This window comes from Zea mays, chromosome 3 (assembly GCF_902167145.1).
Source record: "Zea mays cultivar B73 chromosome 3, Zm-B73-REFERENCE-NAM-5.0, whole genome shotgun sequence".
NCBI classification, from domain to species: domain Eukaryota; kingdom Viridiplantae; phylum Streptophyta; class Magnoliopsida; order Poales; family Poaceae; genus Zea; species Zea mays.
Genome location: NC_050098.1, coordinates 19,278,271 through 19,293,965, shown reverse-complemented (window position 1 = coordinate 19,293,965; position 15,695 = coordinate 19,278,271). Strand labels below are relative to the sequence as shown.

The following is a 15,695-nucleotide window of genomic DNA, read 5'->3' as shown; positions in this document are numbered from 1 at the left end:
AACTTCCAGTTATAGTCCAATATCAGAGAATTGAGCCTCTAACTCCAAATCTCAATTACATATGCAACCAAACAAACAAAATTTAGGAAAATTGATTTCAATTCTCAATTCTGTGCACCGATATCTACATCCAAATAAGGTATAATAATTTTAAAACCATGATTTTTTGTCAAACAACATTTCATTTATTTTTTTTGAAATTCCACACTTAACTTGTCTTTTCATCATAGTTTTACATTTCCTTCATAGTTTTCGTTCAAAAATGAACTAGCGGACGACAAATATTCGAGGACGGAAGTAATATATGTCAAGATTATAAAAGCACAGTTTAAAACCACATCATCCAAATAAGCCCTAAACGACTTTCATACTAGAAAACTCGCAGGCTGTGTACACTACCGCTGTGTCAGTAGCATTTACGTAAGTATATATGCCAAACCATTTATTAATAACTCTCCTCATCACACATAAAAAAAATCAAGCACGGACACAGAGACAGACAGCAGTCGCTCGCCCTCCCCAAAATCCCCATCCGCACTCCGCAGCTCAAAACTCTACCCAATTCAATTTCAAACCGCAATCTCCCCTGCCTTGCCTTCCTTCCCCTTCACAGCTTCATCCACCGCTCCTCCAATCTCCGTCGCCATCGCCAACCCTGAGCTGAAAGCAAGGCCAACAAGCATCATAGCAGTCTCGCTCTCGCACCACGCGAGTGAGACACCAGGCAACCACCACGAGACAGGGACGGGCGCCATCCTCATCCACCACCACCCTCCCAGCTTCCGTTGGCTTCACTCCCACTGCAGGCCCCACCTCACTCGCTCGCGCCACAGATCTCGCCTGCCGGAACCCTAATGCCGCAGGTGGACGCGCCGGGGGAGTAACGCCGATGCAGCGCCGTGTGGGCATGGCGGACGGCGAGGCCAGGGGGCGGACGCTCGGCGCCGTCATCAAGGAGAAGGATGAGGAGCTCGCGCTCTTCCTCGAGATGCGCCGACGCGAGAAGGAGCGCGGTGCTGCGGCGGCGGCAGCGGCGGTGGCGGCGGCGGACCAGCTCCTGCTCTCTGGCGACTCCGTGGCGGGGGACGGGATGCTGCTTCTCGGCCCGCCGCCACCCGCCGGTGAGAACTTCATTTCGAGCTCTTCTTCGGGCCTCCTACGGCCGTTCCTTTGCATTTTACTCCTGTCTCGGGAAACCCTAGCTTATCTTGGTTTGGATTTTTGGTTATTTGTGGTTGTAGAGCCCAAACCGGTGGCGTACAAAGTGGCTGGTGGCGGATTTAGGAGGGCGCCTGGCGGAGCGGACGATTTCCTCCATGCAGACGCTGGCGACAAGAACGATTACGACTGGTGGGTGTTCCAGTTCCGACCTTTTTAGTGGTGTTAGCTACCGAATTTTCCGCTAATTAGCTGCCAAATTTCTGCTATATCGATTGTGGGCAACATAGCCATTGGTGACCCAGTTATTCTAGCCATCCACATTGTAGCATTGTGAACTTGCCTGGGCCAGGCATCACTCCCAGCCGTTCGATTTTGAGCGCCTGGGACTGGATGCACCTTCTTGGGCGAGAGCTCCACTCCGGGGCAAGCATGTTTGGATGAAGACATGGCCCAAAGTGCCTGGTGACATTTGCTGCATGTGTACTGGCCGGGAGTTGTTTGGTTGAAACTTGAAACCCTGGAGTTTTTGCCTGCTTTGGAGTTGCCTGTGCGATTTGTCTGAAATGGATCGCCTGGCTCCCACCCGACTTGCCTGTGACTAATCAAGCCATTCACATCACACGAGCATTTTCACCAAACTCTGCCTGCCTTTTTTCTTAGCACAGGCATGATTTCAGTATCTCAACCAAACAATCCTGCCTGCCCGACCAGGCAATTTTCTACTCCATAACAGGCAGGTGAAATGTTCAGGCAACCACTCCAGGGTTGCACCCAAACAGACACTGCGAGCTCCCTAAATCTTGACTCCTCGTTCCCAATGCTGAATGCAAAGCTGCAGGACTGACAAAACTGAGAACTCTAGGGCTTCATATGTTTCAAGTTAAATCTTCATTCTTCAGTTGCCTTGCTACAAGTGGAGTGATCAATTCCATTTTTATGTAATTTTGCCTCCTGTGCACGCAGTCTAATCCACTTTCTATGCATTTGTCTGTTAAGTTGATGGCGTACCATAAAGTTTGTCTTTCGTGAAACTTTAGTGATGTCAGTTAGAATTCATCTGGTGTTGCCAAGAAGGATGTGTCATGGACATGGTGGTTGTTGGAGGTAACAGTTGGATGTGTTGTCATGCCTGGTTGCTGTTCCTTTTTTTGTTGCTTGTCTAGTTAATGCACAATCATAAAGTTGTGCTCTCTTTTTCTGGAGTTATCAGTCAGTTGAGTTCCTTCGCTTTGCTTTCTGGTTCGTTAGTTAGCTAGTGTCTCTCTAGCTCACAATGTTTCTTGTGAATCTGGTGCTTTCCAGTTGACACAATATATTGGACACATTTCGACATCACATGCCTTAACTTCGAAGACCTACAGGCTACCTATCTTGGTCCTGGTTAATTTTGAACTGTATTTGTTTGGTAGCAGGTGAAAAAAATGATGTATGATTTGGTGATAATGACACATATTACCTTTTTTGGTTAGCCCTCCCCAGACCCCACTCATGTGTGAGCCTCCGCAACTAGGTCTGCCTCAGCTTGGGATTTTTCCCTAGTTGATAGTATATGATTCCTAAATAATTACATTATAGGTGGCCATGTTAACACATGAACACTTTCATTTTGTCAAGAGCTTGGCTATTCTGCCATCTGGGCATGTAATAAGAATAGCGGTGGTGCACTTGTTTGGACGCTTTGGGTGGCTGGTTTCGTTTTACACTGCATGAAACTCTTGCTAGTATCTTCGTACATTATTGCTCCAGTTGGGTGAACCCTGTGTGTTCATGCCAACATGGCTTTTCATTAGGTTTGATGCCTATTTTGGTTTCTACAAACTTCTGTAATTTCGTTGCTGTCAGGTAATGAAATTTGGTTCTGCTGTTGCGGAAAAAGAGCCTGGCTATTCGATTGCTTGCTGATGTGTGGTTGGTAGAGAGCAGGTGGACTATGTAACTAAGCTCACAGGATATTTTTCTTTTTTGGTTCTTGCATGCTCTGTACAAGTGCTGGGTTAGCTACTTGATTTGTTTAGGGAAAAGTTAATCTAAGTGGCAGGGAAGTGATTCAAAGCAACCGATTTAGTGGGTTTGTGTGTTATCCATCCAGAGTGCAGAATACCAGAAACTCTATGAGATAGATATCTGATGTAATTTCAGACTTAGGTGGTAACCTATATATTTTGGCACTTTTGTTGCTCATATTCTCCAAGTTCAGCGTATAAGTCCATTCTGCTGCATCATAGATTTCATCAGAGGTTACTTCTGGACTGCAGTTTTGAAGTTATTATGTAACTGTTCTCACAATCAAGTTGTTTCTTTCAGGCTTCTGACACCACCAGGAACTCCACTATTCCCATCTCTAGAAGTTGAGTCGAAAAGGTCCCCGGTGAGCCAAGCTGGAACACCAAAGACTCGTCCAACTGCCTTAAAATCAAGGGTGAGTCATTTGAACATAAGATGTACTTTGGTTCTTGGGATTAGAAGTTTACAACTGTACAAGACTATCGTAAGCAGTATCCCTAACTTTCGAAGCAGCAGACATAAAGTTGGTGAAATTCCACCTCATGGTGGATATGAAACTGTACTTTATAGATTGATGGATATTGCCATATCAGATTTCCTGTGGCAGGCAAGGTCCCCAAAGATAATCCGTTGTCTGCTGGACCTATTATAAGATTAACTGCAAAGATAACATTTATTATTGTGTTATATATTTTACATGAAGTGTGCTTTTATGCTGGCCTCTGTTGTCTAAAAAGCCTTACTAGTCTTTATCGTGGAAGGTCAGGTGATAAATCCTTATTGCATTGATAATTTATGATTCCTCATTGGAAATCCTTTCTGTAAGGTACTTGTGATGTTACATTATACTTTCCATAAGTACGATAGGTAAATCTTCAGATTCATTACTTTCTGTTATATCTTCTCATAATATGTTATTTCAGTTGTCCAACCATCCAGATCCTCCATCAAGAACCAACCTCCCATTGAGGACAACATCATCGAACAGCCTGAACTCAGGTGCTACAACCCGCCGACCATCATCGTCTGGAGGTCTTACTTCTAATTCATCAAGGCCTTCAACACCAACTGGACGCCCTACATTGACAGCTAGTTCCAAAGGTTCAAGGCCTTCGACCCCCACTTCCCGGACAACTGTTCCTGCCAAAACTGGAGCTTCTGTGTCAAGGTCGTCAACACCGACTTTGAGATCAACACTTCCATCAGCCAGGTCAACGACCCCTTCAAGCAGGGCAGTTGGTCCTGCTAGCAGGACTTCAGCTCCTATAGGCAGAGCATCTGCCCCTGCTAGTAGGTCATCCACACCTACTTCAAGGTCATCAATACCTGCTACCAGGTCAACAACACCATCATCCAGACCCTCCATACCAGCACAAAGCAAGCCTACATCAAGGGCATCAACTCCAACAAGGCGACCTTCTGCCCCTTCGGCCCAGCATGGTAACTTAGCTGCACCAGTTAGATCGTCCTCAATCTCCAAACCAGGTTCGACAATGCCCAAAGGTTCTTCACCAGCAAAAACTGCAGCGCCAACACCTTCAAGAGGCAGCTCCCCTACTGTCAAATCAAGACCATGGAAACCATCTGAAATGCCTGGTTTCTCTCTTGATGCACCTCCAAACCTAAGGACATCGCTACCAGAAAGACCAACCTCTGCCACTAGGGGCAGACCTGGGGCACCTAGTTCTAGATCTTGCTCTGTTGAGAGTGGGCCAGCTGGTCGACCAAGACGGCAGTCTTGCTCTCCCTCCAGAGGAAGGACTTTAAGTGGCAGCGTGCCTTCAGGGAGCTCCATGCCAGCAGTGAGAAGGTCACATCTCAATGGAGGTGACAGTGTGAATCCAGTTCAAATGGGTAATAAGATGGTTGAAAGGGTTGTGAACATGAGAAGGCTAGTTCCTCCAAAGCATGATGATCAAAGATCTAGCCTGAACAGTGTATCTGGTAAAACTTCAAATTCCCCAGATAGCTCGGGCTTTGGTAGGACTTTGTCGAAGAAATCACTGGACATGGCACTTCGACATATGGTATGTTTTACTTATTCTCAGTTTAGTTAACAGCATTATCTATGTTCAGTTGATTGACCTTGAGGTGTAATTTGCTGTTTACAGGACATAAGGCGCAGCATTCCAAACAATTTACGGCCTCTTATGACAAGTATCCCTCCATCATCTGTTCATAGCGCACGTTCAGGATCCACAAGGAGCAGACCAATGAGTGTCTCAGACTCACCGCTCGCAACAAGCAGCAACGCTAGCTCTGAGCCGAGCGTCAACAACAACCTGATGTGCCTGGACGGTATTTATATGGATGATGAGTTGTGCAGCGATAGAGCAGGACCCTATGGACGGTGATTTCACTTCCAAAAGGTTTAAAAGGCATGATTCTGATGGAACCATTTGGCTACAGAATGTTCAGAGCAGCAGGGTGGAAGATATCGAGTACCTGACGAGCATTATTATTTTGTTATATTTTAGGTTCTTCGAATGTTCAATATCTATCCAGTTCCTTCGTGTCGTGTCATGCTCTGCAGCTCCATGTGCAATTTTAACCATGGACCTTAATACACTATTGAAAAGTGTCCTTTATGTGATAAATCTCTAGAGCAGTTTATAGCATCTTTGACATGCGATTTGGTAGTGGAACATGTTCCGATGGCTGAACGTTTGTGCTCCACAACGTTCAGTGTCGCTAATGTAACGTCTCCTAGAATGTGTAGTTAAACAAATTAAGCAGGAGTATTTTTTTTTATATAAGGTAGTAGCAGTATCAGTTTGAATGGCTCTGGCACAACAATCGCACAATGTCCTAGGTCTGCTTATTCTGCTTATATTTAGGGTATGTTTTATTAAGCCGTGGCTTTGAAAAAAGTTGTAAGTTGTGAGCTGTTAAAAATGCTAAAATCCGTTTGATGGAAATTGCTAATAGTTTTTCATGTATATTTTCATACCATTCGAAAAACCATTGAAAAGAGGTTCATAGGTACTTTCAGTTTTACAAAAAAGTTGTTTTTAGAAAAAGCTGTTTCTTGAATATAGCCCTTTGATTTGGCTTTTGATTTCTAGAAGGTAAAAGCTAAAGCTAAAAAATCAAACCAAACACATCATTTAAGCTATCTTCAGCAGCGTTCTCTAAATTTCATCCTCTAAAAAATTATTCCATGTTTTTTACGGTGCACTCTAAAAGATTATGTTATCTATATCACCTCGTTTTCCAACAGCGTCCTCTAAATTCTATCTTCTATAGAAATAATATTACTCATTCTTATTTTATACGCAACTTTTCATTAACGAGACAAAAGGGAGTAGAAGCCATGGATAGCGAACGACCGTACAACCTCTAAACTTAGAGTGTCCAGCAAAGCACGCTATTTTTATCGAACGCTTTACCGTGTGCTACTGGAGGACTAGAGGAGCTCGCTTTACCGTGTGCTGCTAAAGGACTAGAGGAGCTCGACGTCCTCTAAATTTAACGTACAGGACCATATACAGACCCTTACTGGAGATAGCCTTATCCAAAACGCTAAGTATCGCGTATGAATCTGATAGATCATACTCTGACAAGGAACCTATTGTTGATAAGCCACAACTGACAGGTAACAGTTACAGCCAAAATAACATCTATATTCTACTCTGATCGAGCATCCTACTAATACAACAGGCAAGCTTACACAAGAAAGCTCTGCTTTTATTGGCTACTACAAGGAGCAATGGAGCAAAAGATGACACAGCAGAATACAGAGCCGACAGGTTAAATACATCTCATCCGGTGAGTTGTAACTGCTTTTTTTTTGGTTTCCTTTTCTCAGAAGTTGAAATCCATATCAGTTAACTGCGACGGGTCAAAGGGGAACGGGTAGGGCAGGCAGACCAGAAGCCCAAACAGCAAAATGGCAGCACCGATGCCGATGTAGCTGTTCTCAGGGTCTGTGATTTCCTCGGAGAGAGGAGCAATGGGGCCCCTCTGCAGGAAGAAGATCAGCACCACCCAGTAGAAGGCGACGTCGTTGAAGAGAGCCGCGACCCCGAGCAGCCCGATGGCGAGGCTGCTGATCCGGGACGATACCTGGCAAGATTCCAAGTTTGGGTTAACCACAAGCGCCAATTCTAAGCTCACATGCAAGCCAGCCCTTCTCAGCTAGTACTACAAGTCCAATGTCTACAAAGCAAGGGTGGAAACTTTATCACAGCGGCAGAATTACCTTTCTTCCCCACATGGCCAACGCTATGCGGCCGCCGTCAAGCTCCCCAGCGGGTATGCTGTTGATAGCGTTGATCAGGAGACCGGCCCAGGCCCATAGAACAAGCGGGTTTATGGATAACTGCGTCCCTTCTTTCAAAACATCTCCGAGAAGAAGTTTCGCTGTATCAAGGAAAATACCGATGCCTTAGTTTTAGTTTTGCATTCGTAGCTCACCAAAAGGCATAACTGAATGCTACTAGGAGTTTTTGAATTATGATCGTATGCCTACCGAGACCACCAACGAGGAACGATTCATGGAAGACGGTTGGATCTATCACAAGGCCAAGGCCATCACTTGGAGGCAAGACGAAGCCCAGCAGCAGAAGAACGAATCCCAAGGAAAACCCGGCCAATGGTCCAGCAGCCGCTAGCTTCAGTAGGTCCTCACGGTTGCGGACGATATTGACGATTCTGGTAATCCCGCCGAAAGATCCTATCTACAACAGTTGAACAGCGCAAGACTCGTTATCTAAAAGTGAATGTACTGAGCTAGATAAACCTATAAGAAATGCTCTGGTCTACAGCCATAATCCATATTTTAAAAGGCCTTTCATGTTAAACTCGGCCGGTAGGTGAAAGACCGCTCCTACGGTATTATATTAAGAAGAAGATTAATCAAAGCCTCGACTGAGACGAGGATCCGCTCCCCATAGGTCAGTCCATCTCATGTGCACATAACCAGGGAAACCAGCGGGTGATTTTTTTTAAACCTCAACCTAAAATCCACTGATATTCGAACTCAGAATCTGAGGAGTGCTACTCAAACCACCTAACCAACTCAGTTAGAGGCCCTTTCGCAAAAGGCCTTTCATGTTAATTGAGTATCTACACAGAAAGTTCACATCCAAATTAAACGTTACTGTTTTTATTAGTGACTCTACAACATATTTCAATAAATTATTTAACAAGCTCTTGTCATTTGTTTCAAACAATTTCCATAAACATGCACTACAAAGATACAAATAATTTTCAATTTTTTTCCCTACAGGTAATTCACTATTTTTTTTGTACAATGTCTTTACCTGCCAGCTAGGAACAAAATATGGCACGCCGAGCTTGATTCCACTTTCCCTGGCAGCAAGGATATGTCCAATTTCGTGCACCCCTATTATAAGGCCAGTTACTAGAGCACCGGATAGTCCGTCTTTCAACAACTCAAGGTTGTCAAATGTTGATCTGTAAGTGTAAGGCTTAGAACTAGATGGAGTAGATAATTGTGGCTTCTTACATACAAGATACTTGAGGGAGTATATATTTTCCTCTTCATAAAGAGGAATCTTGTAATGATAGATGAATATGGAAGTAAACACATGGCAATAAAAGAATACAAAAATCCACATGAATCAGAAAAAAATAGCGAAACAGAAACATGAAAATCATATCTATTATTAAGTCTTCAGTATGACATGGAACACAAGCTTTAGCATCTTTTTACTACTGAATCAAGATTCTAGCAAACATCATCTGGTACCAAGATTTCAAAGTTCAATCTTGAGCAAGGTTCTAACTTCTAACAGAAAAGAGTAAGCATATATAGCAACTCAAACATGACATCAAGGCGGGGAAACATGAAAATGGAAACAAGCAATCTAAAACAAAATGGACTGGTGAATAAATGAAAGAGAAACCTCGTACAGCAAGTTCTCCTGTAGAACAGGTACATTTCGAAGTAGCAGAGTGAAGATGGTAACTAATCCAAATGCAGCAGCAGCAAACCATTCTGGGACCGCTGAAATTTAATATATCAACTCAGCAACCTTTGCACTGAATAAATATACTAATAAAATCATAGATGCCTAACAGTTAAGCAAAATATCGGACCACTCTGAGCACTACCGACGCCACCGAAGGTACTGATAAATTTTTGTCACCTGTAGTTTCAGGCTGTAATGTCTGCTTGGGTATAACCACAGCAACTGGCTTCTCATCCTCTGGGTTGATGAGAAGAAAAAGCTTATATTCATCACCAAATTTGTTCTGTTGATAGCCAGGAGTTGAGCACAGATGAGACATTAACAGATTTCTACAATCATAGACATCGGAGCGCCAGTTTGGCAATCATCTTATCAATTATTACCTGTAGCCGACTTGTGATCTTCTCATAACTTTTGGCTGGTTTACCACGAAGATTTCCCTTGAATAATACTCCACCCTTATTCAGACAAAGTAAGTTGGTAAATAGAACTTAGTCATTCAAGGCCATTATACTTGAGACCTTTATTTTACATGACAAAATGTCAACCTAGAGTAAAGTTAAACAATATTCTGTGAGAGCACTTGGCTTAGTCAGACCAAGAGCATACTTACTGGTGTAGCATGCATCAATTGAGTATTTGAGTATGAGTTTGTCTTGTATAAACACAGTTAGTAAGGTAAAAATCTGATTTATACAGAAGTTAATCCATGGCATCTCATATATTTACCTCGTAAGGCTCCTGACTTGTTACAAAAAATGTGTCAAATCCAAAAACCTGATCCTTTAGAATGTCTATTGTAGCCTTGGGGATCCTGACAGAATCATCAAGCTGTTGCTGCAGATCATTTATATTATAAAAATAATTTGTATCATCATCTCTTCACATTGCAGAGTTCAGATATGTGAAGCAGAAAAAAATGTTCTATATACAGTCAACTCTAACATTGAACTAATGACGAAAAAGCAAGATCCTTCTTTCAGTGTCAACTACAACTCAACTAATGAACATATAGGGTGACTGAACAAATTACCTTCATTCCTGGCAATGGAGATCCACTAGCAACTTCAATAACTTCCACATTTTCCTATGTTTTAAAAAACATTAGATATCCCATAATTGAATTCTCAAATGTCCTGTAAGATTCTAAGTTGCTGGGCATAAATTAAAAGCATACTTGTATGCCATTGGTAGAAGTAGCATCTGCATCCATGTCCTGGACCGTGTCGCCGGAGCTCAGCAGTGCTGCTTCTGCATTCGTGGTTTCATCTTTCTTCTGGCGAGTCATGGGAAAGCTAAATATATAATTCAGTTACAAATTCATACAGCAAGGACTAACGGGCAGAATGGAAGTACGCTGCTTTAAGCACAGGGCAAATCAAGACCAGCACAAAAGGAAGCATATTTTCCATAATATATAATATATTAATATAATGCAGGCTCGATTTGACAAGCTGTAAGCAAGAAGTGTACATTGTCTAAACTCGAGTCATTTTCTCCCGGCCCATTTGCTTCTGCAACATTATAAACTGAAGGTGATGAAGCATCATCTCCAAACTCTTTCTTATCCTGGAAAGAAAGATCAATCATTTAATCCCCGAATTACTGCAAGATTCTGGCTTCGTGTTTGATTCTAGATTTTATTAAGAGGTGCGTTTCTATACTCTTAGAGAAAAACTCAATGGGTCATGTGTGAGTTGCAAATGAGCAAATCCGAGCCTTGACTTATCAACCATGCAAATGATTTGGTTGCGCGGAAATGTGATACTTGGCACTTCAAAATGTAATGCGATACATTGCTCATACGAGGCTGCCGATTTCAAGAAGCTGAAGGAGGGGAAAGCTAGTATGTACCTCCTCGTCGCCATTGCCCTCGGGCTCGGTCTCAGTCGTCGCTTGGCACGCAACCTTTCGACTCCTCAGCCTTCATAAAAGGAGTGAAAACAAACTAATTAGATTAGCTTGCTCAGATGAATGTTCCCTTGGCACACGCAAAACCAAGAAAAGCAGCGGACCTGTGCCCGGTAATCGGGAGGCAGCGGAGCGCGAGCGTGATTCTGCTGGCGCGTCCCACGCACCCACTCCTCGCCGGCACGGTGGTAGAAGCGAGCAGGAGACAGTGGCAGCATCCGTACGCTGCGGCAGCCGCCTGCGGCGGCGGCAACAGCAAGGAAGTCATGGCGGGGCAGGCGACGGTGAGAGTGGCGGAGAGGAGAGCGCGCGCGGCGCGGTCTTATCCCATTCTCGGATTCTCCATCTCATTGAAGGGAAACAGAAATTCTTTTCTGCGGTGACGATTTCACGCTGCATCAATCGTAAAGCCTGGACCACTTATGTAGTTTTCTCCTTTGGCAGGGGCATTTTTGAAATTGGTCGTGAGCCGCTGCCGCACACGGCGAGAGGAATAGGGTTGCTCCCCCCGTTGCCGACTCGCCGCCGCATCGCCGCGAGCGTCATGAAGACCTTCCCGCTGTCCAGGGGAAGCACCATCTCCCTAGCCCTCTTCTCCGACGTCTCCAACAGCCGGTACGGACCTGCTTATGCATCCTTTCCTCTTCTAACATCGCCGCATGGGCCGCTGTGGCCGCCAATTGGACCTCGTCTGCTTTCCATCGATGAAATGCGCAGGGGATGGACTCGCTGAGATTCCTGGTTTTGATGTTCAGGGAGCTCCTGGACTTGATGCAGTCAGGGAAGCTGGAGCCGGCGGTCGCTCTCCTCAACGCGTCACTGGTTCGTTGCCATTTGCATGTTTGCATATGCTGCGCTGGTAGTTTCCTGAGTGTGTGCATCATAGTGTTTGTGGCTCGTTGTCCATGCTCGTGGATTTCAGGTGCCGGATGTGTTCCCTATCCTCGCGGCAGCGCTTAAGGCGCTGTTGTCCAAGACTAGGGAGTCACTGACCACAAGGACTCTGCACTCTGAGCTCGTCTACAACTACTCGGGGTCCAAACATGTGATTGATCTAGCTGCCGTTGGTGCTTTTGCATTACGAGTTGGTCCAGTACAGTGTTTGACAGTTTGTCTGTGATAATTGGTTTCAGATAACAGAGTCCCTGAAGCGCTGTGGGATCTCTGATAATACAACTTACATCCTTGCTGCTTGTTTTGATGCTTCCGACGAGGAGGTATGATTTATGATGATAGTTTCACTGAGTTACTGTTTGGATCCATCAATTGCATGCTATTCTGATAATTGACCGTGTGTTTGGTTCATAAATTTGTGACCTTGAGCTGGCTGATATTGGACGATAGTTGAAGTGTTAATGGATCCAGAGATCATGCTCTACAGTCTACACCAAATCAGATTTAAATGGATTTGCAATATGTTAATCACCCTGCTTAAAAATGAGTTACAAATTACCCCTCATGTGCTTCTACTTAATTCCTTACTACGAAAAATAAAACAGGAAGTGTTTCTACCATTCGTAATTTCTTGCTCCAGAAACCCGGTGCTACTACTTTACACTCTATTTACTGAGCCTTCAGTTGAGTGCTTATGGTATTGAGTTGAAAATTTTCAACTAACTTTGAGCTTCTATGTTTCTGAAGCTTTGTTTTATTCATTGCCATCTGTTACCATAGTTGCAAACACTTACACTTTTTAGATCGATAATAGTTCAAATGATTTCTCCCCTCTGTTTCAAAGATGCCGCTGAGGCATCCAGGCGACAACTTGCCTTGGCCCTTGGGGCCTAGTCACTCCTTGTCGCCTTTAAAACCATGGTTCTCCCTCTATTCTTGAAAATGTAAATAACTAAGGCCCTGTTTGGAAGCAACCTAGTTTTTAAGAATCCAGTTTCTAGAAACTGGTTTATAAAAAAAAACTAGTTAATGGTGTTTGGAACCACCTCAGTTTTCATAAACTGGTTTTAGCTAGAGGAGGCTAGCTTCTTGGTTTTTAAGAAACTGGGAATCTAGTTTCTATAAACTGGTATGTTTGGAACCACCTCAGTTTTCATAAACCAGTTTCTTAAAAACTGGGTGCTTCAAACAGGTCCTAAACAAAAAGGGAACAGTTTAAAAATCTTTTTTGCTTACAATTCATAACCGAGGTCTTCATAACACATGCACTCCTTTTTTTTCCTTGAACCATGTTCCCCATTTTTCATTTCATAAACGGAAACAGTTCAGGCATTGCAGAAGCAGGCTAAAAAACAGAACTAGGTTAGAACGGCGGGTAGCCATTGAGGTCTAGCTAAACCTGCGTCAGGAAACTAGAGCTAGTCCTATTAGACACAGTTTTGAACATGCATCAAGACTGCCTAACAAGTTCAGCAGACACCCGGCGGCAGACTTGAAACCCAGAAGAACTAAAGAAGCTTCAACTACTCACTGGTGCCATTGGTTTCTCCAGTCGTCTCTTGTTCAACTCCTGCCTCAGCACCAGTTATCTGTAGCAGCTGAGGTTGCGCACTTGAACCATCTTGGTCTGGAAGGCCACTCTTAGCAGAATTCTGACTCCCTCCAGCACGTTTTCTCCATGAAGCCATTCTTGTGTAAAAACCTGCCCAGCATACCAGATAAGAGAAAACAAGACAGAGTCTCACATGGGTGTTTGATCAACCTTTATTCGAACAGGCTGATTTCTCCTCCTAAGGGCTGGTTTGGTGGCCAGGAAATTTGGGGGATCCACGGGGGAGGAATTACTTTCTTATTCAATTTTGAATAGGAAGGGGATTCCTTCCCCATGGATCGTCTTCAATTCGGCAATTCACTGGTCACCAAATCAGTCCTAAGGCCTAGTTTGGAAACCAAAATCCCCTAGGGATCCTTGCATTTTCCTAGGGTGAGAAATCCTAGGGACATTATTTGTACAAGATATTTAGTTATATCGTAACGTGGCAGCTATGAAGGAAATTCTAATGTGAAAATCGTAACGTGGCAGATGAAGGCAGTGGAGAAGCTCATCAGTGGCACCGAGATTGATCTCACAGAACTGGAAAGAAGAGCAAACCAGCCACAGATCTTGAAGGTTTGCCATCGAACTTGATGTTAGCCATGTACCGTATAGTTCCTATAACCATCCATTCTGACTGAAGATCGTACTGGTCTTCCTTTATATTGGCAGCATTACAAGATACCTCCCCAAGAACTATCGATATCTACGTTGCCGGACGCAATTGTATGCAGGATTGCTGCTCGAGATGCTCTCTGAAGTCTCAATAATCACCGTAAGCTATGTGGTTTCAGGATGTAGGTCTCTCTCTACCACATGTATGGTGTGACATTGACAGCACAAGTGCACAACTAGAATTAGGTATCCGAAATACCATTGATGTTCGCATTCCCTGCAAGCAACCCAGAAGCACATTGCGTGGTTAATTTTTCTTGCTAAACTGTGCTGCAAAGCAACAGTTATGTTAATTTCTCCCTTGAATTCGATGAAGCTTATATGATACAATCTAGCAAAGGAATGTATGATGTATCTGATGTGGCGTGTAAGTTTCTGGTGCATAGTGCTTTGTCTATAGGCGAGATAGTTCCCTGTTTTTGTATGGAAATTGGAGTTAGATTGTGATTGCTGTGGTAATTCCATCGATTGCATGTGTGTGTTGTGTAGCAAAACAAAAATAGGAAATGAGCTATATATCTTGATGGATATTTTAACCTCTGAATCATGAAGACAACGTATCATATGCAACTGAATCAATTGGTGCAATCAGTTTAATCACGACACAAGGATGGAGGTGGAGAACTTTTTAAAAATACCATTTTTCAAAACAACCATATATCATCTCTTCCTGAATATTTTTAAAAGGTCATTCCACCTTATGTCTTGGTTGCATGGTTGTACTAATAGATCCGATTGCAACGTTTTCAATCATGAATTCATGATCATGCCATTTTTTAACGGAACCGATGGGAGCTCTGCAATTTTTTGAATTCATGAATGCCATTTTTAACGGAACCGGTGGGAGCTCTGCAATTTTTTTGAAAGATTCAATTAGGGGTGAAAAGGGTTAGGTATACCTGTTGGGTATACGGATAGTATAAATACCTTTTTTATAAGATTTAGATACTTTTATATTTGAGAGAGATACGGGTAATATCTAGATATTGCAGCTTCGGATTTAGGTCGAATTTAGAGCGAGAACTACCCGGATATCCGGGTTGGATACTAGTACCTGTTTTTCTTTTTTCTGTGAAATATTTTATAAAATCATAACTTTTACATATGAACTCGGATGAAGATAAAGTTTGTATGAACAACGTAGAGCTCAAAGAGATCTACGACTTTGTAGTACATCTCATTTTTGTTTAAACCCATCTTTATGTCCAAATTATTGAAATAATGTTTAAATTTATATCAAAGTAACAAACTATACCTCACATGTGTAACTCCAATACTCCTCAGCTTACTAAGGCCATCTCCGGTAGATCCCCCGTCATATCTACTATCTCATCCTCTATTTCAAACTTCACTCTGCAAACAGTGTCAAATAATGTCATCTACAGTTTCGTGTCCCCTATTTTACCATATCTACTGGGTGCAGTCTTACATACTTTATATCACATGTGTTAGACTATCTTGTGTTCTACTAGACTATCTTATGCCATTTAAAAACTATCTTGTGTTGTATTAGACTATTG

The 15,695-nt window shown here is 43.2% G+C and overlaps 3 protein-coding genes across 8 annotated transcripts; 2 read left to right on the top strand and 1 right to left on the bottom strand.

The window, feature by feature from the left end:
• Window positions 1–460: 460 nt before the first annotated feature.
• LOC100279421 (uncharacterized) lies at window positions 461–5,944 on the top strand. Of its 4 annotated transcripts, XM_008674478.4 has the most exons (6): window positions 461–1,121; window positions 1,242–1,350; window positions 3,466–3,580; window positions 4,089–4,164; window positions 4,255–5,192; window positions 5,277–5,944. In XM_008674478.4, exons 1-6 carry the CDS (start codon window positions 890–892, stop codon window positions 5,517–5,519), a joined length of 1,713 nt encoding a protein of 570 aa, XP_008672700.1. In that variant the 5' UTR covers window positions 461–889; the 3' UTR covers window positions 5,520–5,944. The 4 variants fall into 4 exon arrangements, with proteins under 4 accessions (XP_008672700.1, XP_008672699.1, XP_035821700.1 ...); XM_008674477.4 differs by having other exon boundaries at window positions 4,089–5,192; XM_035965807.1 differs by having other exon boundaries at window positions 467–1,350.
• Window positions 5,945–6,675: 731 nt separating this feature from the next.
• LOC100193065 (putative zinc metalloprotease EGY2 chloroplastic) lies at window positions 6,676–11,409 on the bottom strand. Of its 3 annotated transcripts, none has more exons than XM_023301818.2 (13): window positions 11,117–11,345; window positions 10,956–11,025; window positions 10,575–10,670; window positions 10,279–10,396; window positions 10,135–10,188; window positions 9,831–9,938; window positions 9,485–9,559; window positions 9,279–9,384; window positions 9,043–9,136; window positions 8,430–8,583; window positions 7,637–7,844; window positions 7,367–7,527; window positions 6,676–7,230 (listed from the first exon to the last, which is right to left on the bottom strand). In XM_023301818.2, exons 4-13 carry the CDS (start codon window positions 10,387–10,389, stop codon window positions 6,970–6,972), a joined length of 1,332 nt encoding a protein of 443 aa, XP_023157586.1. In that variant the 5' UTR covers window positions 10,390–10,396; window positions 10,575–10,670; window positions 10,956–11,025; window positions 11,117–11,345; the 3' UTR covers window positions 6,676–6,969. The 3 variants fall into 3 exon arrangements, with proteins under 3 accessions (XP_023157586.1, XP_023157585.1, NP_001336756.1); NM_001349827.1 differs by having other exon boundaries at window positions 6,683–7,230; window positions 10,279–10,377; window positions 11,117–11,399; XM_023301817.2 differs by lacking the exon at window positions 10,575–10,670 and having other exon boundaries at window positions 10,279–10,377; window positions 11,117–11,409.
• A 51-nt stretch (window positions 11,410–11,460) lies between these two features.
• Window positions 11,461–14,534, top strand: LOC100280192 (uncharacterized). The gene is made up of 6 exons (NM_001153124.2): window positions 11,461–11,627; window positions 11,768–11,834; window positions 11,935–12,057; window positions 12,146–12,229; window positions 13,990–14,076; window positions 14,173–14,534. Exons 1-6 carry the CDS (start codon window positions 11,557–11,559, stop codon window positions 14,257–14,259), a joined length of 519 nt encoding a protein of 172 aa, NP_001146596.2. The 5' UTR covers window positions 11,461–11,556; the 3' UTR covers window positions 14,260–14,534.
• Window positions 14,535–15,695: the final 1,161 nt, after the last annotated feature.